Here is a 21,769-nt window from a genome sequence, read left to right as displayed (position 1 = left end):
TCTTTTTAGCATTATTTATTTAATGCTTTTGTAAAAGCCATCCATTATGCACTTTGTCGTGTAAAAAATATGTTCAATTAAAATATTTCAATACAATCTAAACAGCAGTTGAAACTATGTGAACCATATACTTTTTTTTTTGAAACCCTATTTTAAGTTTTGATTCACCACGACTGGCGAGCCACTGGCCTGCGATGGTCGTGGCCCCGAGCACTGCGGGAGGCCTCCTTTATTTTTCTGAATGAAAGTTGCCAAACACTACCCAGAGAGCAGAAGGCACATCTGGTGTTACTACTGTTCAGCAAGAGTCGTGAGTCCCCTTTGTGACATCACAACTGACAACATTTACTAAAAGAGTCTGTTGTAGCACTCTTGGAATAAGCAGCTTTAACCAATGATAGATATTAAACAGATAACTATTGTTAAAAAATGATGGTAAAGTGGATTTTGCACAGCACTGGGTATTTTGTCCTGACCAACACTTTATAACTCAAAAAAAGCACTGCAGCGGAATGGAATGGGGCCCTTCAGGTGTGAATCTCCTCAGTCCAGTGATGAACTCTCTAAACCTGCTGCGTACCGTGCACACACACACACACACACACACACCCGAATGGTGCCAACAACGCCAAGGTCTCGCGGCTGCTGCTCTGTTCCACGCAGGCTGCTGAGCTGAGCGAGCCCCTGCCGTACACTACCGTGAATGATGCATTGTGGGATGAAATAAGATGCCGGCAGACGGGAGCTGGAGAAAAACGCACGCGGCGCGCGGGGAGGCTGCGGCTCGGCCAATGGGAGGCCTCGGCGTGCGGCAGAGGGGCGGTGACGCTGTCGGTCGGAGCAGCAGCAGCAGCAGCAGCAAGCAGCCGCGAGGCGCCGAGCTAACCCACCTGCCTGCCTACATGCTTATTGTGTAAATCTTTAAAAAGCAATTAGAGCATCATCGCAAGCCGCCCTCCCCTCCAGGCCGCAGCCGAAGTGTATTTATTCGCAACCTCAACCTAGAGTTTGTTTTCTCTCTCTCCATCCAAGCGGCTCAAGAACAAGGTAAGAGCGCACGAAATGCGACTTGCATGGTTTTTTTTTTTTTTTTTTTTACGTGATTGGGTCGAGTTTGTATCGCAACGGGGGTCTTTAACTGTGGGGGGGGAAGTGCTTTGTTTTTTTGTTTGTTTTTTTAATTCTTCTATTAATATCATTTTTTCTATTAAGGGGGGACTTGTTTGCTTGCGCACGGGCTGCAGAGGGACATTTGACTGGCAGATGTTTCTTTAATCGGAGTGATTTCTTTCTTTGCTGCCCGCGCGCCGTAATCTAACTCCACCTAGATCAAGTTTCCGGGCTCTGCGGTGCCCGAGTCATCGTGCACTCGCGGGGATGGGTAGAGCACATGAGGTGGTGTTGTCAAAATGAATCAGCACATATGACAGTGCACCATCACCACCACCACCAGTATCTCCCTCATCGATGTTAGCTGTGATCCCGTCGGCCTGAAGCGGCGGCGGCAGCAGCAGCAGCAGCGCCGTCACCACGTGCAGCAGCAGCAGCAGCAGCTCCAGCTCCACACAGTCGCACTCAAACGCGTCCCTTCCTCCTTCCCTCCCTCCTTCCTTCCTTCTCCTCCGCAGGCGGCACCGGAACGAACCATCCATCCGCAACCATGACCGACAGGAAAGCGGTGATCAAGAACGCAGACATGTCCGAGGACATGCAGCAGGACGCGGTGGACTGCGCCACCCAGGCCATGGAGAAGTACAACATAGAGAAGGACATCGCAGCCTACATCAAGAAGGTGAGAGGCAGGTGTGCGCTGACGTCATCGGCACGTGATGTTATTCAAATTCACTGCTTTTTTCCCTTTTTTTTTTTTTTTCTTCTTCGCTTTTTCTTCTTCTTTGATACCGCTGAGCTATTTTTGGTCAGGAACGGATCTATTCAAAGTAATTGGTCCACTTATTTCAATTGAGGTGTGTGTGTGTGTGCGCGTGCGTACTGATTTTTGTTGCTTTGTAAACTAAGTCAATCAAACGTATTTATTTATTTTATTTGATCAGGACAATGCACATTAATGAACATTTCAGCACTTTAAATTGTTCACATGTTCATATTTTAAATTGCTTCTATTTTTGTGATTTAACGGTTGACATATACTTTCTATATTACTCGTTTACAATGTTTATAATGTGCGTTGCCATCCTCTTTGCTGCTGTCATGCTGGAAATTTCCGCACCGTGGGACTAATAAAGGATTATCTTATCTTATCTCTTGTCCTAAAAAGCGTGATTGTAAATATGCCAGAGTTGGCACAGTCGGCATCCGTTGTCCTACGGCAGATGTCACAAAAGCAGACAATAGACCGTAACAAATGGATAAAACATCTTAAACAACAAACACTTCCAGAATCACATAAAGGTTAAAAGTCCAGACACAAAATAGACAACACAAAGAGGTTTCCCATGAGAACTGATTCTCCCCACTGCTAGTAAAACTTGTGTTATTTTTCTAAAATGTCTTTAAAAAAAAAAAAGTCAACCTTTTTGATTTTTTCTCAACGGCAGAACTTTGAATACTGACTTGCCGCTAACCCACTCCTCCCCGCCCCTCATTCCAGGAGTTCGACAAGAAGTACAACCCCACCTGGCACTGCATTGTGGGGAGGAACTTTGGCAGCTACGTCACCCACGAGACGAAGCACTTCATCTACTTCTACCTGGGCCAGGTGGCCATCCTGCTCTTCAAGTCTGGCTGAGAGCTTTCTGACGGGTGCCGAGGAGTCTTTTCTCCCCCGAAACCTCAGATCAGAAACGCACTGGTGGCTGACGTGACCCATACACTAATAACAACATACCATATTGATGCAAAACCGTGCGCATTTGCATGGACCTTACCTTATTTAATATGTATGTTACAGTAAGTTTACTTTATTTAATTTTTTTCCCTCAGTAGTTGCCACTTGAATGCAACTCAAGTAGTTTCTGTTGACGCTCTTCGATTCTAGGTTGTAAAAGGTTTTTCACGTTGGCCCGTGATTGTACAATAAAGGAAAGCTGTGGAATGTAGTCGTGCATCAGCTTTCCTTCACAAGTGGTGTGGCCAGACCCAGTGATGACACTCCATCTGTCCATTTAGACAGTGAAAACCATGCTGAGTGCACCAGCCCTCTCTAGCTCTCTATCGAAATTTCAACGTTCAAAACATGGAAACAAAAAAAAAAAAGTATCGTGGGTCAAAATGATTATTAGGACAAATCAAAAGTAGTTCTTTACACAATAAACCTTTTCCACACTTTTTTTTTCTTTTTTTTTTTTTCCCAATTTAGGATTTTGAATCAAATCCGCCACCAATGGGAAACTTTGGCCGCCGCTTTTTCAGGATAAAGATGTCACTACATCCGTCACATCCTGGGATAAACAGGAGCCAGTGTGAGCATTTTCCAGGGATGTTTGGTTCAGTTCTCAAATTTTCACTGTGAGGGAGAAGAGCGCACACACAGCTCACACACAAACACACGAACAAACACAAAGGCAGACCTTTGCCTGTAACGACAGACTAACCGAATCTCTCAACTCAGCCGCCTAGATTCCAGTCTTGTGTTTCTGCATGGATAATAAACACGTCTCTTCTACTCATCATGACCATGACGATGATGCCAGACAACAAAATAAAAGCATCATCTTATTTAACTTTCACTTTTTGGGTATGTTAATATTGGAATGAGCCAAATGTGTGTCATGTCTAAGTAACTGCTTCAAAGCAAAGGTTGGGGGAAATAAAGACGGCTGCGGTCAGGCTACCAACACCTTTGTCTCGCAGGTTGCTGTGTCATCTCGTGTGGCTTGTGCTGCGTTCAAAGTTAAGCTCCACGACCTGCTCGACCTTTGTTATTTGCTTCGCTGGTGAGCTGCCTGACATGCAGCAAAGACAAACTTGTTGGGTGATTTGCAAACGGCCGCGTCTCTCGGATACATTTTGGTTTATTATTTAGTCGGTTTGATGGCTTGAGATGGCGACCAAGTGTCTGGGTTCTCGTGAGAAACGTCCTTTTTGTTGGACAGGCCGACGGGGTTTTCTTGATGTGTACTCAAATGCCACATTGTGAAAAGACGCTTAGTTATTTTTGTTTTCTCCCATGATCCAACACTGGGCTCAATGTGTATCTATCAAGTGTTAGCTCAGATAGACGTAGTTTTTTTGCGGAAAGTCTTCCTCTTGTCAATGTAAACAGTTTTTTTTTTTGGTATTGTTTTCCTCTGGCATGTAAGTTTTTGCTGTGTATATGTAGGAGTCGTTCCAATGCTGTTCAATTTGCACAAAACGTGTGCCTGTCATTGCTCTCAACTGTAACTGGCTTGAGTACAATTGCACTTCATAAGAATTATTCAGTAGGTTGCTACAGAACCAAAACCATCTAAAACTCGATTAAATAAAGACTAACTGTTGACTTATTAGACTGCAGTTCTTTTCTTGACAGGTACAGACCATTTGTTGTTAAGTTAAATTACCTTATTATGAAGTTTTTTTTTATATATATAACTTTTTCTCTGGGGGGCCCCAAAACATACTTTTTGCCTTTTTTCCAGTCATAATGTTGCCTCTAGTCTGTCGTCATACAATTTATTTAATCTCTCACGTAATTTACAGCTTCACTGGAAAGTTAGATAACACAAAGTCAACTCCGGGAAATGAGCGTTCGCGCAAAGCAAGGTTCACCTGCTGAAAAGAGTCTCCCTGGCAACAAGTGTGAGACCTGCACCTGCACTTACACGAATAATAAAAGTGACATTACAGTGACGTCTGTAGCGCTGTATTGAAGCCATGTGGCTGTCGCTGGCGGCTCTGACTGCATCTGCGTCCGTCCTTCAGTGATTAGTGCACAAGAGACAAGCTGGATACCCGCACAGGCCAGAACCAGAACCAGGGTGAAAGGATGTGCTTAATTTGTGCCGAATCATTATCTCTATTTCAAAGGAGTCCTCATCTCAAGAGATCTACAATATTGTTTTAGTTTTTGGGTTATTATGGGAGTCTGCGTACTGCCGCAATGCTGCGCAAACGTAACATCCTGTGCGCAAAACCGTAGCAGAAATAAGTCCAAATCAGTGTTGGCTAATAACTAATCAGTGTTATTCGGCGTGCCTTTTGTTCACTCGCAGGTAAGCTTCAATCTGATGGAGCTTGAAGCTGCTGCCATGTTGTTACATGAACGGGATCCTTGGCAACAGACGACAGGTCATACCTCTGCATCTCACATATTATGTTCCAGGTGGAGCGTTGATGTAACAGCGTGCGTTACAGAGCTGTAGGATGTCTTTGTGGAAACAAGATCATTCCCGTCCTGCAGAGCCGGGAGAAACAGACAAAATAAAGGAGAGTGTTCTAATGAATAATTTGTGATATCAGACTGAGTTATAAGCGCACGGAGTTGACAAACCCCAGTGAAGTTGGGTGGAACAGTTCCAAACCTGCGCGTCTTTGAAGCTCGAAGAACACTTTCCCTTTTTTTTTTTTTTTTTTTTGCACTGTGATGCTGAGGGAGCTCTCCTTGGAGCCAGACTAAATAAATTAATAATGAACAAACTGTCTATTCATCCTGAGCCCTGTACTTTACAGACACTTCTTCCTTCCTATCAGAAAAGGCTCATGCCACGTTATGCAGGAGTGCGTCAGAGACTGAAAATACGTTCAACACTTCAGGTTTTTTCCCTCCGCCAGCACCTCCTCCTCTCCTGCCAAACACCTGCCTGCCTGCGGGGCCTCCGGCCTGCTGGATGCATGTAAAGAGAGATCTGTGCAAAGATCCTTTTTAAGGCAGCATATTTATTATTTATATGTTTTCACTGTTTAGCATCTCATGTGTCGTTGAAATAACTCTAATTGCACCAAATGGACCGGGCTTGCAAAAAAAAACAAAACAACAACAACAAAACAAAACAAAATATGAGGCGCTTTGTGTGGAATTTTAATGCTCATTGATGCTGTGAATGTTTGTGCCCTGCAGATGCCTCATGGACTGTGAGAGGACTAGTGGGCGACTTAACGCAGCCATATAACCGAGGAAAATGACTCAGGCTCCAACATCAGGGATGCTGATCACTAAAGGGGGAGAAAATGCCACATGAATATGCTAATGTTAAAAAAAAAAAAATCAAAGTGGACACAGGGCAAGACGGACACTGCGCGTAGGCTGAAGTGCATGTTATTATTACCCAGGGAGATGTATCTGCACACTGGTGATGGGAATAAGTTACTGCATGACTTAAAAATGCAGATGGAAAAAGAAGCAGTGCCTTCCAGAGCTCTGTGTATATATATGTATGTATATATATGTATATTGTATATATTCATTGACCCAGCACCATTTGTATTGAGGAAACGGAATAATAGCAAAACAACAACAAACACAAACAAACTACCTTTCCCACAAGTCAATTCATGACAAACTTTGACTCACTTTGGATCAGCACTCAAAATGGGCAGTTGAAAATGCTTTCTATGGGTTTAGTGAATTCCCAATTGAAGAGAATTTTTTTTTTTTCAATTTAATGAAAAACAAGATAATCCATACAGTGTTGCATTGCATAGATTTTATCACTAAAACCACCATTAATTGCATGCACGTCATAGACGTGGTACATCTTGCTTTTCCGACCTCAAACAGAAAAAGTTTGGCAACTCCATCTTTAAGATTGAATTTGTTTTTCATCACTAAAAACTGATCACACAGTCTTCCATTGTGTCATTAATGATATAATTTAAAAAACAAAAATCATAATTTGTATCACTGCAGACCCCCAGAACCTCTCCTCAGGGACCACTTTGTGGAACCTGCACTCCACTTTAGAAAGCCGCTGGAAGGAGCGTCACAAGACGTAAGTGCCTTTGTCTCCCCCTGCTGGCGGATCCCAGTCATGGATATACAGGCAGCCTCTGTGACGCAACCTGCTGTCAGCCACACAACTGATAAACATGGCGGCGTCCCTCGGACCTTTGGGGAGAATTGTGAGATTGTCCTCCAGCCTCTGCGGAAAACCTCGCTTGATTTTCAACAGGGGAGCCCAAAGACGAGGGATAGCTTCGTGTGTTGACCGTAAGTTACTGGAACGGGACACGCAGCCTCCTTACGAAAAGGTTACGAAAGATCTGAGAGACGTAACATTGTGTTTCCATAAGTGTTAGCTAACAGGGGAACGGCAGCAGAGCCAGAAGTTTGGCACGATAAACCGCGATATTCTGATGAAATTTGAGAAAAAATAAATAAAAAAATACGTGGACGCCCAGAGAGCCGTAAAAAAGTGTTTCCATGATTCAGCGCCCATTGGTTGCTCTGTTTCAGCTCATTCAAAGTTACACAACGGACTGAAAAGTGCGCTTCTAAAACACGCATTCTATTATTATTATTATTATTATTATTATTATTATTATTATTATTATTATTATTATTCCGTGCTATTGACAGTCTTGCTGCGTGTCCTCTGCAGCGACTCAGGGACTGACGGATGAACAGAAGGAGTTTCAAAAAGTGGCCTTCGACTTCGCAGCCAATGAAATGGCTCCACACATGGCGGAGTGGGACCAGAAGGTAGGTTTTTTTTTTGTTGTGTGTTTTGTGTGTGCTTTTTACTCTCTGAGCAGCATCCCTGGGCGTGCCAGCAACCAATCCGTGCATCATCTTATCTCTCCCTTTGAAAAGACCGTTGAGGTCAAAGGAATTCTGCAATTGTGCTCAGACTAATCTTTATGCAGGTGTAAATCGGATTAAATTTAGCCTTATCTTGCCGACTGTGAAATTGTAAAATGTTTCAATGTCACTTCGGAAAGTTACGCAAACCCCGGCGGTGTTCGACAGTGACCCCGGTGTGACTGGCTTTTAAAGTAAATGTTCTGTCGTTCATTTTTTTTTTTTTTTAAATCACTTTTCGCTCATTTTCCTCCAGGAAATATTTCCTGTGGACGTGATGAGGAAGGCGGCCCAGCTGGGCTTCGGAGGCATCTACGTCCAGCCGGACGTCGGTGGTTCGGGTCTCTCCCGCCTGGACACGTCGGTTATCTTTGAGGCCTTGTCCACAGGATGCGTCAGCACCACGGCGTACATCAGTATCCACAAGTAGGAACCTCTCAAATAGGATGACAATAGGACGAGTGCAATAACATATGATGGAAAATGAATAGTATGACCCGGATGAAATGCTCAGATATCCCCTCGCCTATAGCAAGTAAAGGTCATAAAAAAAAAAAAACAGTGTCGGTATTAGTTTTTTCACCTCTTGGTGAGATATAGGAGCAATTGCAGGGAAATGAATTACTGGCACAGTGGACGTGACACTGCCATCCTCAGCCACGTCTCTCCCCTCCTCGCCCCACAGCATGTGTGTCTGGATGATCGACACGTTCGGGAACTCTGAACAGAGGGAGAAGTTCTGTCCTGATCTCTGCACCATGGAGAAGTTTGCCTCCTACTGTCTCACTGAACCAGGTCCGAAGAATGATTTTTTTTTTTTTTTTGGTGTGTGTGTGTGTAATCTATATAAAGTTGGTTAAATGAATAATTAGCCATGGCATTTATTTTTAGGTACTTATTTTCTACTCCATACTTCAGTGTAGTAGCTCTGCATGACTAATGATCTAAAAACTCTCATTAGATCTCCACACAAGAGCTGATTTAGCCCCGTGTTTACAGCCACCAGCTAAAATGCTGAGGTTGAGCTTCCTGTTAAAAGTGATGCTTTTTTATTGGGTTTGGCTCCGGTGGTTTCAGGGCACTTTATGACATCATAAAGAGCTGACTTGCAGAAGTGTGTGTTTTGCACACACTTTCTGAAAAGTGGAACAAGCAAAAAAAAAAAGAAAGGAAAAAAAAAAGACTTTTCTCATTTTGCTGAAAAACTGAATTTTGCCAGTTTTTAATCTTGTTCGGAAATCTTTTTTGGATCGCAGGCAGCGGCAGTGATGCAGCTTCGCTTCTGACCTCTGCGCAGCGGAAAGGCGACCACTACATCCTGAACGGCTCCAAGGTGACCCTCACAATGGGCTGGTAATTCAGTGTGAGCCTGTTGTTCTTTTTTTTTTTGACCTTGATCTTCTCTCAGGCCTTCATCAGCGGAGGGGGAGACACAGACGTCTACATCGTGATGTGCAGAACGGGAGCCAAAGGGCCGAAGGGCATCTCCTGTCTGGTGGTGGAGAAGGGAACGCCGGGTCTCAACTTTGGCAAAAAAGAAAAAAAGGTGACGGATATTTTTTTGTGTTTTTTTTTTTTTACCGAGACGAGTTTCCTTGCCGGACCACTAGATGGCAGCAAGAGTTCACGGTCTTGCCTGCTTGCGTTGTCCTTCTGTCCTCCAGGTGGGTTGGAATTCTCAGCCGACGCGAGCGGTGATATTTGAAGACTGCGCCGTGCCTGTGGCCAACCGGCTCGGTGAGGAGGGACAAGGGTTCAACATCGCCATGAAAGGCCTGAACGGAGGCAGGATTAACATCGGTGAGCACTTTAATGTGTAGTTAACCCGCAACAGACGCTGTCTGCCTGGGAAGACAGCAGAAGTCTGTCTTTAATTATTGCTAACAAGTGTGTTTAGCAGATGGTTTGCGCCGCGCTCTCATAGAGTTAGCGTTCCATTTCATTTTAACACAAAATAGATAGACGTACAACAGGCTGCAGGTCTTTATTTTAAACTGAATCCACACACACACACCTCTTTTTTTGTAATAAAGTATAAACTATTCCCTGTTCTCTGAACACTCATTTTTGGATTTTACTGCCACATAAACGCTTTTGTTATGAGACATTGTTTATATAGGATTGTCTTTGCTAGCATTGTGTGAGCGTGTTTGCCCCCAGTCTTCTTCACTCTTGCGCTGCCTGCCCATCCCGACTCTCTCTGCTCACAGCTTCCTGTTCTCTGGGAGCGGCGCACGCCAGCGTGCAGCTAGCAAGAGATCACATGTTGGTCCGGAAGCAGTTTGGAGAGACGCTCGCCAACAACCAGGTGAGACGGTGATTTTGTTTTGTCTTCCTTTTTTTTTTATTTTTTAAATAAGTAAATCGCTCGCACGTTCAACCACTGACTGAGTCCCCCACTGCGTTTTGCAGTATCTGCAGTTCAAACTGGCCGAAATGGCCACCAACCTGGTGGCGTCTCGCCTGCTGGTGCGCGAGGCTGCCACGGCGCTGCAGGAGAACAGGCCCGACGCCGTCTCTCTTTGCTCCATGGCCAAGCTCTTCGTCACGGAGGAGTGCTTTAACGTGAGTTTTTTTTTTCTTTCTTTTTGCATAATGTTTTCTGCTGTTCGGAAATCTGTTTTTTTTTTTTCTCTCACGCTCTCAACGTTGCCTCTTGTAATCCCAACAGATTTGCAACCAGGCACTTCAGATGCATGGAGGATACGGCTACCTGAAAGACTACGCTGTACAGCAGTTTGTCCGAGACATCCGAGTGCACCAGATCCTCGAGGGTGAGCTCTCACAGCGCTAACGCCATCTTTTGTCTTCTGTTTTTTTTTTTTTTTACCGTTACTTGCTTTTATTGAGCAGCTTGTTCAGTTTGAGTGACCTTTCCACTCTTTTCTTTCCTCCAAAGGCTCCAATGAAGTGATGAGGATGATCATATCCAGAAATCTGCTGACAGAGTCATGATGAACATTGTTTGTTTTTTTTTGTTAAGTAGGTATTGGCGTGACCTCAGTAGTGACCATTTTGTTATGGTTTTCATCACTGATATACTGTTACTGTGTGACTGGATTTCTCAAATGCTCTCAGCATTTTAGGTTTTTCCACAAAAAAAGTTAACATTGGCATAAAGTTGGGTACTTTATTTGTTGCTGGTTTTTTTTTGGAAGGAAAAGGGATCACAGTGTTGATTTTAGATGCATTTGTCTGAATCGGGTCCAGAAGTAAATGTCTTTAAAAGACTTTACAAAAAACTTGGCGCATTTGCTGATTGGTTGTCACTGTGCGTCCCAGTGCTTCCTTAATCACCACTTTGATGTCAAAACGTTTAGCTCGAGCGTTGGGCAAAGATCAGCTTCTCCAATACTGCTGAAGCGCTCGATTCCAGCGGACAAAGCTCATTTATTTAGGCAGTCTGACCTCAATCAGCTGAAACGCACACCGGCAGTTGAAAGCCTGTGTTTGTGAGTTCACAGCCAAACTGGGAAGGCTTTTCCATACTGGTGCATCCTCACGTTGGCACTGCGTCACTGGATCCATGCTGCTAGCTTAGCTTAGCGTTAACCGTTTCTGGTACTTTTAATCTATTTTCCTCCTTGTCATCTGGAACCATCATCACAGTGGTTGCATTTGTTTTCATTTCAGAACCACGTTACTGTTTCAGTTGCTCTTTTGAACGGTTTCTTCAGTATCGTTTTTTTTTTGTTGTTCTCTCAAACAAGTCCTCAACATCTCAAGCGGCCTTAAAGGGCTTCTTTATATTTTGTTTACTTTTTCTTTTTGTCATCTTTCTCGCACAGCCATCAGAAATGTCACTTTACAAAATAAAGATCACACTCCGAATAAAGTGACCCAAACGTTCTTCTTCTTTTGTTTCAATTCTAATAAAATTGTTTCCATTTGCCGCTGCACCCCAAACAATTCACACTTAATTTTCCATGTCGTGGATTGTTGTATAGCTCGATGATGAGACGCCGTCGAATAAAGCAACAGTAAGGCAGTCGTGCTGATATCGAACACTTTATTAAAAAACTGTCAACAATCAGAAATGCATCAGGGTTGCTACATGAAGCCTTGTGGATCCGATCCATCGCCGCTGCCGTTAGCGCAGCATTCAACGCATAGCAAGCAAACTGACCAATCAGCAGACACCCGCCTGCAGCTGTTGGCCACGTATGATTAATTAATGATACCCAGTGATACAAAACACCTTAAACCAAGAACTGTAGAAAGTCATCAACTGTAACAATGCTGCACTCACTATTGGTTACATTCCATCTACCATAACAGGTAAAGTACTCATAAACTAAATTAATACGTTTCCAAAGACGTAAAATGTCGTAGAACCCCGACTAACGCTGTCCAGCAGATGAAATCAAAAGTCCAGTGACTGGACGGAAAATGGATGCGGATCAAAGAGTGACTCGTTTGACGAATACCTGAATCGGAACTTTGCCTTGTATTTTTTTTTTGTCGTTTTTTTGCTCTTAACTAGTGCAGTCAGCCTGAGAGAAGACACGAAACGAACCCTCACACAGCGAGATAACAGGGAAGTAACATCAAATTAGAAAAGAAAACGTCCGTTTGCTCGACTCCCAATGTACAATCGCAGGGCAATCACGCCTCCAGATGTCAAATCCTCCTCCTGAATGTGTGAGTAATCCTTCTGGACACCGTCCTCAAAAGTTGCAATTCACAATAGTCACTTTTTTGTAGTCAGAGTGCAGCAGCATAAGAAGGAACCTGCAGTCTCGCACGCTTGAAGACATTTTTTCGGCTTCATCTCACGAAGTGCTTTTTCCCCCGAGTCAAGGCCTCCTTCCTTCCTTCCTGCGCGTTCCCTCGTACTTCCTGCTTCAAAACCAAACAAAAACAAAAAATATCCGCGGCCTCACACCAGCGAGCCGGCCTGGCTCTGCGACGGCACCATGACGGCCACGCGCGTCAGCGTGGACGACGGAGACGGAGCGCCGAGCGGTGGCGGGGGCGCCGGCATCTGCGGCTGAGCCCCGTCAGTCCTGCAGGGGGCGGCGGCGAGCGGCGGGCCGCGGAGCAGCTGCGGCGGCCCGCCGTTGGCGCTGGGCGGCCGCTTGTGTTTACGCGACGGCGTGCCGCCCATGTTGTAGCCGGGCAGCCCCTGCAGGGTGTTGGCCTCCCCCGGCCGCAGCTGGTAGGCATTGATGACGGAGCTGTCCGAGGCCGACGTGGGCGAGTACGGGTAGTGGAAGTTGGGCTGGTGGGGGTCTCTGGGCCGCGGGCTGGTGGCGATGGAGGACAGCGTGCCGTTCTTGGACACCACGTCCGAGCCCGTGTTGCTCTTGGCCCACGACACGCGCTTGGGGGCCTGGGCGTCTTCCCTTGGGGGGTGGGGGGGAATCCAGAAAGCAGGTAATTAGGAAAAGAACAAGAAAAGTACAAAACTAAACAACCATGTGTTGTTATTAATGTCCTGTAAACCTGCTCTACTCAGAGAACTAAATGGTTTTTCACATCTCAGAACTAAACCTTCAGCCCTGATGTCAATTCCACCGTACAATTCAATGTATGATGACAATAATGCTGCTTTACTTTAGCCATAAAGCATTTTTAATTTTTTTTTTTTAACAATACTCTACACTGTTAAAGTAGGTCACAGGTGACCCTGCCAATCAGGAGCTACATTTCTCTCTCTTTCTGTGTGTTGTTGTTGTTGTTGTTGTTGTTGTTGTGTGTGGGCTGTTTTTCCCCCTCTCACCTGAATAATTCCCCCCTTAATTTATTGGTTCACCTCCTCTTTAGTTTTGGGTGGAAAACTTTAGCACGTCAGAGGCGGTGTTTGGTCGTGGGAGTTTTTAACCCTCATCACCGTCCGCATCCCAGACGACCTGCTCCGTTTCCCGCGAGCCTCCCAAACAGCAACCCCCCGGTCCTCGAGGTTGGATTCATTCATTTATGCAGTTAAAAGTTCCCCGGCTGCTAAAACTCGCATCCATCCGTTTTCGATCACCGCTCTCAATTCGGATGATGGTGCGGGGTTAAAGCATGGAATAAAGCAACAGAAGATCCCAAACTATGGGAATCTTCGAAAACAAACAACCCTCTTACTGCGAGTGCACAGTCTCAAATGACAGCTGCCAGTCAGCGTGCAAGTCTCCAGACTGTGGGAGGAAGCAGGAGCACCTGGTGGGAACCCACGCAGCCACTGGGAGAGCACAGCGGTGATGGGAAACGGACTAACGGCTGAGGAGGGTTTGCAGATTAGCACGAAGAGATTGTGTTCCCTTTACAATGTGTTGCGCTGTGCCGCCCCTCTGCACAACCAACTTGCAATGCAACGTTCTGTCTGTTAAATCAGTCCTTGACCTATGAACCCTGGCCAGCAATATCCTCTAAAAACGTGGAGCACTCCTGCTGTCTGTGCTGGTTACTGTTGAGGTTTGCCATTCGGGTGAACGTCTGAACACACACAAAGCAAACAACGCGCAACCAGGCTAAACAGGCTGTAACCATGGTAACCGCTCGCTGCTTTAGCCCCAGCCCGTGACCGTCTCGGTTCAGCTCCGGGCATGAGACACATCACGACTGCCGCATTCAGGCCGGCCCGGCTTTGCTCCTCTATCCCGGACGGCACGCCGTGACACTCACTTGATCTCATTGGCTATTTCCTCCTCGGTGTCCCGCCTCCTCCTCAGGATGAAGATGAGCAGCAGCACCATGGCCACCAGGCCCACGATGGAGCCCAGCGTGGTCGCCGCTATCACGCCCGCATTGGAAGCTGCGTTGGAAGCGGATCACAGATCAGTTTGGCCGGCTGGGAGATACCAGAGTGTGACAGATGAGGGACGCGTGACATTTATTATCGGTTAGCTGACAACGGCTGCTATTCACTGCAACTTCAGGAATCTACCATGCGATTAAAAAAAAAAAAAGTGTAAATAAAAGCCGGAAATGTTCCTGGGCTCGGTCACAGGATTTGATAATAATGCAAGCTGGCTGAAGGCGGCGGAAGGAGGACGGCGTTGCGTGTGTGGCGTGTAGCTGAGCTACGTACAGGTGATGACCTCCAGGTTAATGGAGCAGCTGTCCGAGCCGGCCGTGTTGCTGGCTCTGCAGATGTACTTCCCCGACATGCTTTTGGTGAGGTTGCTCAGCCGGAGGGTGCCGTATCTCTCATCTGCGGAGCAGGCGCACAGTCAAACACACAGTTTGTACGTTGATGTGGTCACTGAAAAGAAGGGGGCTGGCGTGACTGGGCGGGAAAGCGAGCGAGAGTTAGCTACTGCACGGCGACTGAAGCACACACACAGAGGAAGTCCATTCACGTCTAAAATACAAACATATTTCTATTAACATTTATGTTTTAACTGCAGCTAATGAGCTATCACAGATGAACGCAACAAACAAAAGACACTCAAAGATATCTCTAGTGCAGTATCTAGTCTACAGTAGCAGTCGACAGATATTATTGGGTAGTTTTTCATCAGTCTTGAACTTGTTTTTTCCCTGGAGGTCCAAAATTCACTTTTTTTTCCCCCTAAGAATAATGACTCAAAAATTGTTGCTCAACCTTTCTGAAATGTGTGCTAAAATATCAAGGCCTGGTAATCGGGTCTTTGTGATGTCACAAAGGGCACTGTTACCATCTCGCAGGTTAGTGACAGCCAGGTTCTTTCTGCCCTCTGAGGCCTCCCGCTTTCGTCTCCTTGCAAACGTGAAGAGAGGCTTTAAACAGAGTGCTAAATGTATGTTTTATTATTATTATTATTATTTTTTTTTAATCTACAGATTTTTAAGACCCAAGATTGACCCAATGGAATTTGGTATGTAAAGCAAATACCTGCTTGTACAGGAGTTATTGTTTCAGTCAACCTTTCATATCAAATGCTAGACGCTACAAATAACTGTGAAAATACTCATTCCTATGTTTCCCCCCCCCCAGCGATCATTTGTTGATATAGAGATGTCACGTGTATCACTCTCATCTGCGCCAGCATTGAATCTTCATGCCGACACCCTTAATCCAGAATTTAATCCACTGTTGGCTGGCAATCAATAGCTGCAATATGTGGCGTGCCGCTGGCGGGGCAGTTGTGATAACTGTCAGCAGTTTTTTTTTTTTTTTTTTTTGGGTTTTAATGTATCCGCGCCCCGGCGGTGACACAGCACTAAGTGCACGCTGCGCCCATGTCGGCGCTCGCCGTTTCCATTCATTTTCAATCCGTGTCCTCTTCGCACATCTGCTCCTCAAATGCTCTGTTGCTGCAAACACAGGCTGTGAAAAATAAACAAGCTTTGACCGGGACTTATGACAGCAAATCCTTTGAAATCCAATCTTCATCTTCTGCTTTTGCGGGGATCCTAAGAAAACGAGAGTGGGTTGGCGCCTGTTGGGTAAAGCCACCCCCCCTCTTGAAAGCGTTGTTTAAACTGGGAAGGCTGAAGCTGTTCTACTGGGCGCCGAGTGTCCCGGCAGAAAATAGCCCCACAAACGCCTCACGGTGGATTTCTTCCTCTGAGTCATTCCCATAGCAAACGCGAGGGTTCCGATTGTGCCGGTGGAAAATCCGTCCCGTCCTCGCGAGCAAATAAACTGCGCCGTGTTCAAGTTTTGGGGGGCGAAAACGGGGCCTCGACTAATCTTTTGAATTTCGACCGAGCCATCTGGTGCCGAACGGCGCAAGGTTAATCAAGGCAGCTGCGTGACCTTCAAAACCGCAGCGACTCGGCGCCAGTTCAGAGTGCACCGCCACTCTGTGAAAAGTGTGGCTGGATTTGAAAAAAAAAAAAAAAAAAAAAAAGTGGGACATTTTCAATCGCGCCAACCCGCCAAAACAAAAGCGCGTCACGTCAAGTTCGCTCGTCGAGTCGCTTCCGAGGTTTCTCCTCCCTCGGCTGTTTCTGATTGCAGGCCCTGAAAAAAGAAGCCAGCTGCCGAAGAACTGGGCCTAATTGTGAATGATTAGCAGAACGGCAGCTGACTCTGAGCTTGGCTGCGCCTTCAAGCCCGCTCAGCGATCACGTCCCCTTGCTGGGCTGCATGGACCTGATGCTGCAAGTACAGTACGGCGGCCGGGCCGCCTGCTGCTGCTGCTTCAGCTCAAATAATGCCGCGGCATTACATCACGCCGCTGCCGCCGCCGCCGCATCACTGCAAGGTCAACGAGCAGCATTCGTCATGAGTCTTGACGTGCTGTGCGACATCTAATTAAAGTAAAACAGGAGCTGTGCGCCTCCTTCGCGTCCGATCTGAGCGCCATTAGCGGCGGTGATTCATGAAGAGATGAGAAAACGCAGCCGGTCACGTGATGAAAATAGCTTCCGATTCCCAGCGTGTGATCAGAATCCCTCGTTGTAACAATAATTATTCACTTTCATTTTACAAGCAAAGTTCAATCAATAGGTCCAAAGGGGAGTTAATTCGACGTTGGGACATCTAAAGCACCACAGGGCCGACACACTACAGGCTACGCACTTCTGTTCACTCTACAGTCACCCGCTGCCTCCATTCACACGCCATTGCGCCGCAAAGCGGTTTAAGACGGGGAGCCACTAAAGCCACCTGAGCATTACCATCTCCATCACGACCAATCGCCCCGGGTGTGTAAATCAGCAACTTGAGATACGGGGGCGGGTGACACGTCGGAGGGCAGGCGGGGCCGTGTGTCAAGGCCGCGCGGCAGGAGGGGGGCGGGGGGGGCGAACCCGCTAGCCGCTTCGCTCAGGACGGCGCAGCCAGAGTTGAACAGCATTAGCCGAGTATGAACGGGGCTTTGGAGCCGGTTGATTTTCTATCTGTCTGAGCCTGGCCAAAACCCAGCGCGTGTCAACCGAGTGACCTTCAGAGATTGGAAACAGCTGCCGCTAACGAGCGCTTACGAGATTTACCTTGCATCACCTGTAAATCTTAATAATTAGATTAGCCAATCGAAAACCTGCTTTCTTCGCTGCGTTTCGAGAGGCTGAACCGGAGAATTTCTCGGGGACCCAGACTCATGCGATCAACGCTGTATTAAAATGGCATTTCCAAACAGACTGTATGTTCCCTGGGGATATATCAACGCGCCCTGAATCCTCCGCTTTTTCTGTTTGGGGGTCACATGACCTTAACCTGGGGAGCGTGGAGATCCCGGGAGCGCGGCGGAGATGAAGGCCTTGGGAATATTTATGCCCCCGGGTGTCACGGCGTGTCACACAATGGCGGGATGAATGGATGCAACAGGATGGCAGCCGCGTCAAGGCGGCACCCCTCCAAGATTTAAAGGTCAAATGCAACCGGCGGTTAACACTTTGTTCTCTCGCCACCGAGACAAATGAATGCAAATTATGTGGAAGCAACAAGCGATCAACTGAACCAGTTGGATTGCTCTGTTATCCGATGGTGTTGAACAGAGGTAAATTGTGAGGTTGACATTTTTTTTTTTTATACCTTTAAAGCTTTTCCCCCCCCCCACAGCTTATGGTCGTGATTAAGGGAGTGACATGTTGACTCTAGAGACCATGGATACCATAACTGGTGGGCTTGGTGCAGGTGAGGATGGGACGAAACTGGCGGAAGTGTGTGTGTGTGTGTGTGTGTGTGTGTGTGTGTGTGTGTGCTCTCACCCATGAACCCGAGCACTAGCAAGGGCTGGGGGCAAGATCTCCATTCTGAATTTTTTTTTTTTTTTTTTTCATATTTTTTTTATGGCAGCCAGATGGTGAGGAGAGAAGGAGAGATGACAAAGAACAGGTGAGCATGAATGAGAAGGTGGCGGCTGGAGGAAGGAGGGAGGGAGAGAGACGCGGCCGCAGTTTCACCAAAATCCATTTAATGCCTCCCTTGTTAGAGTGGCAGGCCACTTGGAAGGACAGGAAATGAAGAGTGCCAGGAGAGGATCAGCGGCGAGAGACAGAGAGATTGCAGGAACAGATAAGCAGCGACAGGCAGAGTCAAGATGGAGTGTCATGTCGGAGACAGCGCGGATGATAAGAAAAAATAAATAAATAAAAAACAGAGAGCGGGTGGGTCGAACCTTGGACTGCAAGACAGCGCAGCGACACGTGCCGCCGCAGCAGAAAAGCCCCGGGGCACAATCAGAGGGAGTAGTTTTCATTTCATGAATCTGAGGACTTTCCCGCTATAAAGGGATGAGGGCCAGAGTTCAAAGCAGTTAAGTCAATACTCAATCAATCAGCCTAAGTCCTGCTGTTCAGAAACAGATGGTGCCTTCCACCGCGGCCTCCGACGGCAAAATAATGTTGCGCCAAAAGAGTTTTCAAAAGGAATTATTGTTTCCTTGGATCGGCGTTTCAGCGAATGGGGTCGCGGGGAGGTCTGTGATGTCACAACCTGCCCGGGGCAGAGGAATAAGACAGGCGTTTCACAGAGGAAACGAAATGACTTCCTGTGCCAGTCACTGAGAAGAATATTGTGTGTATTAAGTTTCTTGTAAATGTCTGATCAACAGTTCTTCTATTAAGATCACTTTAATAGAAGAAATGAGAAGAATGTCGTGTTATGGTTGGATACACACCACAGGTCTCAATGCGCACTTAGACATGTTGTTGCAATAATCCATCTTTTTGTTAACTTTGATGTTCCATATTGGCAAATATCTGATATTTGCACTTGTGACCAATTCAAAAACAGGTTTGAAACGAGCCACGTATGTGGAAAGAGAAGAAAAAAACAGCCCTAACAGAGTCAATGTCAAAGGTCAATTCACTGGACATTTTATGGAAGGGCAGTAAATGTTGCCTTTTCCACGACAGCAAAAACACCTGATCTGCGTGCTTAGACTACAGACACATCTGGCTGCTATCAGACCTCCATCAAATTCATTTCCACGTTTGATGCTAACTAACCTGATCGCACCTGATTTTGCGCACCTTTCCCCCAATGCTCACACACGCTACAGATCTAGTACAGAAGTCAAACTGGATAAGCATGTAGTGTAAATTCAGCATTTGCTAAACAGCAGAAATATGATCAAGGAAAAAAAAAAAGCGACCAGCAGCGTCTCCTTACTGGACAACAATAGCTGCGTTTCCTTCGCGCAAGAATTGTGCAAAACCTAAATATCGCAATAAAAAACTGGTAATGGACCTAAACTTTGAAAAACCCCTCAAATATGGCTAAAAGGTTTTTACTCTCTCGTGAGGTGGTTTTTCAGACGTATCGGTATCGAGGTACAGTACATCGCAAAAGTGTCATGGAAACACTTTTTTCGTTTACACGTCAGCGGACCTGACGTACGTGGTCACATGACCAGTTCACTTCAAGTGAAAAAAGGTGCGTTATGTTTGGACTGAGGAGGAGACGGAAGATTTTTTTTTTTTAAACAAGTAATCAAAGAGAAAAATATAACAACCATTCTTGACAGCAAACAAACAAACAAACGAAAGCAACCGTAATTCTCGTAAATCTCATCCCGTTTAGGTCTCACGGGAATTACGAGAATTCTCGCTGGACGAGATTTTACACAGAATTACGGCTCATGCGCTTGACACCATTCAATAGAAACCCCTGCAAATCGCAATTGTACATTGTGTCATTTTTGCGAAAAACTGTAATGGAAACGCAGCTACTAATGAATGACTGCAGTACCACCAAACGCCACAGGCCGCTCGGGGGGCAACCGAGTGTGTGCTTGCGAGCCAGACTGTGTTTCAGTACTCACTCTGCATCGGGGAGAAGAAGACCTCGGACACGGGCGCCGCCTTCGTCCACTTGTACTGCGGGACCGGCTTCCCTTGACCGGACTTGCAGCTCAGAGTCACGTTGCCCTTGAGCACCGGGTCTCCTGCCATGGAGCACACCGGCGGAGACGGGGGGACTGCAGGGAGGGGGGGGCAAGAGGCACGCAACATGTGACAGTGAACGCACCGCCGCTGACCCTCTGAACTTGATCTTTAGGCTTTAATCCGCTGTGGACAAACTCCGCTGCTGTTGACAATAACAAGCGTGCGTCGTGCAAAGTGAGAAAACGAGCCGAGCGGCGTTTAATCGCTTGACCTCGGTGACCTCGGAAGCTGTGACGCGGCAGCTGACTTCAATTTGCGATTTCTTACGGAAACGCTGGACAGGGCGGCCGCTCGGCTGAAGCGCGTGAACGCGGTTGCGGGACGTTTCTCCGCGTTACCTTTGACGTTAAGGCGTATCTGTCCAGAGATGGCGGGAGCTCCGGGGATGATGACGATGCAGATGTAGAGCCCGGAGTCGGACTCCTGGGTGTTGTTGATGTAGAAGGAGATGTTGGCGGAGGGCATGGCCACGCTGAAGCCCACCCGCTTGGTGAACTCGTTCTGGCCGAAGCCGACCTGACCTGAGTTGAAATTGATCACCTGGACAGAGGAGCGCACTCAGAGACGGGCTCGTAAAAAAAACAAAAAAAAACAGACTCCCTGAACATACGGCGTGCAATTTATTTCTTTACTTTATTGCATTTTAAACTGCCATTTAAGCATATACAGATTAAGCATATCAGAGAAATCAGCGTCCTTCATAAAGATAATCCAGACATACAGATGGCCGCTGCTGAATTTTAGGCTGATTTTCTATTTGAGATAAGCTCGCGGGCACTGGGCACTGACACGGTTTAGATTATTTTTAATCATGCTAAGAACCATACACATTGCGACACACACGTATGCAAATGTGCGTGGCTCCAGCGGGAGCTTCGTGCTTGGGCCGAGGAAGTGTAGCGCCATTAGCGGCATCCCTTCGTTAATGACGTACATGGCTTCCGATACGAATTAGACGCTGACGCTGGTGTTGGATGTAATCATAATCCGTACAGGTCATGATTTATTTTTTAAAAACCTTATAAAATCACCGGATGGCTGCATCTGGATGCAATAGTGTCATGCAATTCTTCTGTTGATGGACTTGCACATAGATTTACAGTATTTCCCTTTATAAAGTCCAATTCAAACGGCAATTAATTGATTGAAAACTACATTTTTTTTTTAAACAGGTAAATCCATCTGCCTCCTGTGTTCATTTTACAGTTGTAGAAGTTTGTCAAGTCAGTGGGTTAATGAGTCAAACGCCACTCTGAAGCCGTCATATATTTACTGGACATGTAGATCCAACACTTTCACTACCGCAGCAGGATTAGCCAGCACACTGTACTGAATTATAAT

The 21,769-nt window shown here is 46.3% G+C and overlaps 3 protein-coding genes across 3 annotated transcripts in view; 2 read left to right on the top strand and 1 right to left on the bottom strand.

Moving 5' to 3' along the window:
* The first annotated feature begins 833 nt into the window (after positions 1-833).
* On the top strand, positions 834-4,448 carry dynll2a (dynein, light chain, LC8-type 2a). The gene is made up of 3 exons (XM_076036332.1): positions 834-1,047; positions 1,629-1,792; positions 2,612-4,448. Exons 2-3 carry the CDS (start codon positions 1,661-1,663, stop codon positions 2,747-2,749), a joined length of 270 nt encoding a protein of 89 aa, XP_075892447.1. The 5' UTR covers positions 834-1,047; positions 1,629-1,660; the 3' UTR covers positions 2,750-4,448.
* Positions 4,449-6,933: 2,485 nt separating this feature from the next.
* acad8 (acyl-CoA dehydrogenase family, member 8) lies at positions 6,934-11,527 on the top strand. The gene is made up of 11 exons (XM_076036327.1): positions 6,934-7,087; positions 7,479-7,579; positions 7,935-8,104; positions 8,364-8,473; positions 8,935-9,011; positions 9,087-9,224; positions 9,343-9,478; positions 9,889-9,986; positions 10,091-10,243; positions 10,350-10,452; positions 10,578-11,527. The coding sequence occupies exons 1-11, from the start codon at positions 6,967-6,969 to the stop codon at positions 10,631-10,633; spliced, it is 1,263 nt and encodes a 420-aa protein (XP_075892442.1). The 5' UTR covers positions 6,934-6,966; the 3' UTR covers positions 10,634-11,527.
* A 38-nt stretch (positions 11,528-11,565) lies between these two features.
* esamb (endothelial cell adhesion molecule b) overlaps positions 11,566-21,769 on the bottom strand; it is a 42,554-nt gene continuing 32,350 nt past the window's right edge. Inside the window, exons 3-7 of the mRNA XM_076036326.1 lie at positions 20,767-20,968; positions 20,305-20,460; positions 14,697-14,819; positions 14,291-14,420; positions 11,566-13,023 (exon numbers count right to left, since the gene is read on the bottom strand). Coding sequence (XP_075892441.1) covers positions 12,558-13,023; positions 14,291-14,420; positions 14,697-14,819; positions 20,305-20,460; positions 20,767-20,968 — 1,077 coding nt within the window. The 3' untranslated portion in view covers positions 11,566-12,557. The remainder of the gene's footprint in view (positions 13,024-14,290; positions 14,421-14,696; positions 14,820-20,304; positions 20,461-20,766; positions 20,969-21,769) is intronic.

The sequence above is a fragment of the Nelusetta ayraudi genome, unplaced genomic scaffold, assembly GCF_046127955.1.
Source record: "Nelusetta ayraudi isolate G7.1 ecotype Tasmania unplaced genomic scaffold, CSIRO-AGI_Nayr_v1 ptg000048l, whole genome shotgun sequence".
NCBI classification, from domain to species: domain Eukaryota; kingdom Metazoa; phylum Chordata; class Actinopteri; order Tetraodontiformes; family Monacanthidae; genus Nelusetta; species Nelusetta ayraudi.
Note: the sequence above shows the minus strand (reverse complement) of the source record. Positions and strands in the feature narration are given on the sequence as shown.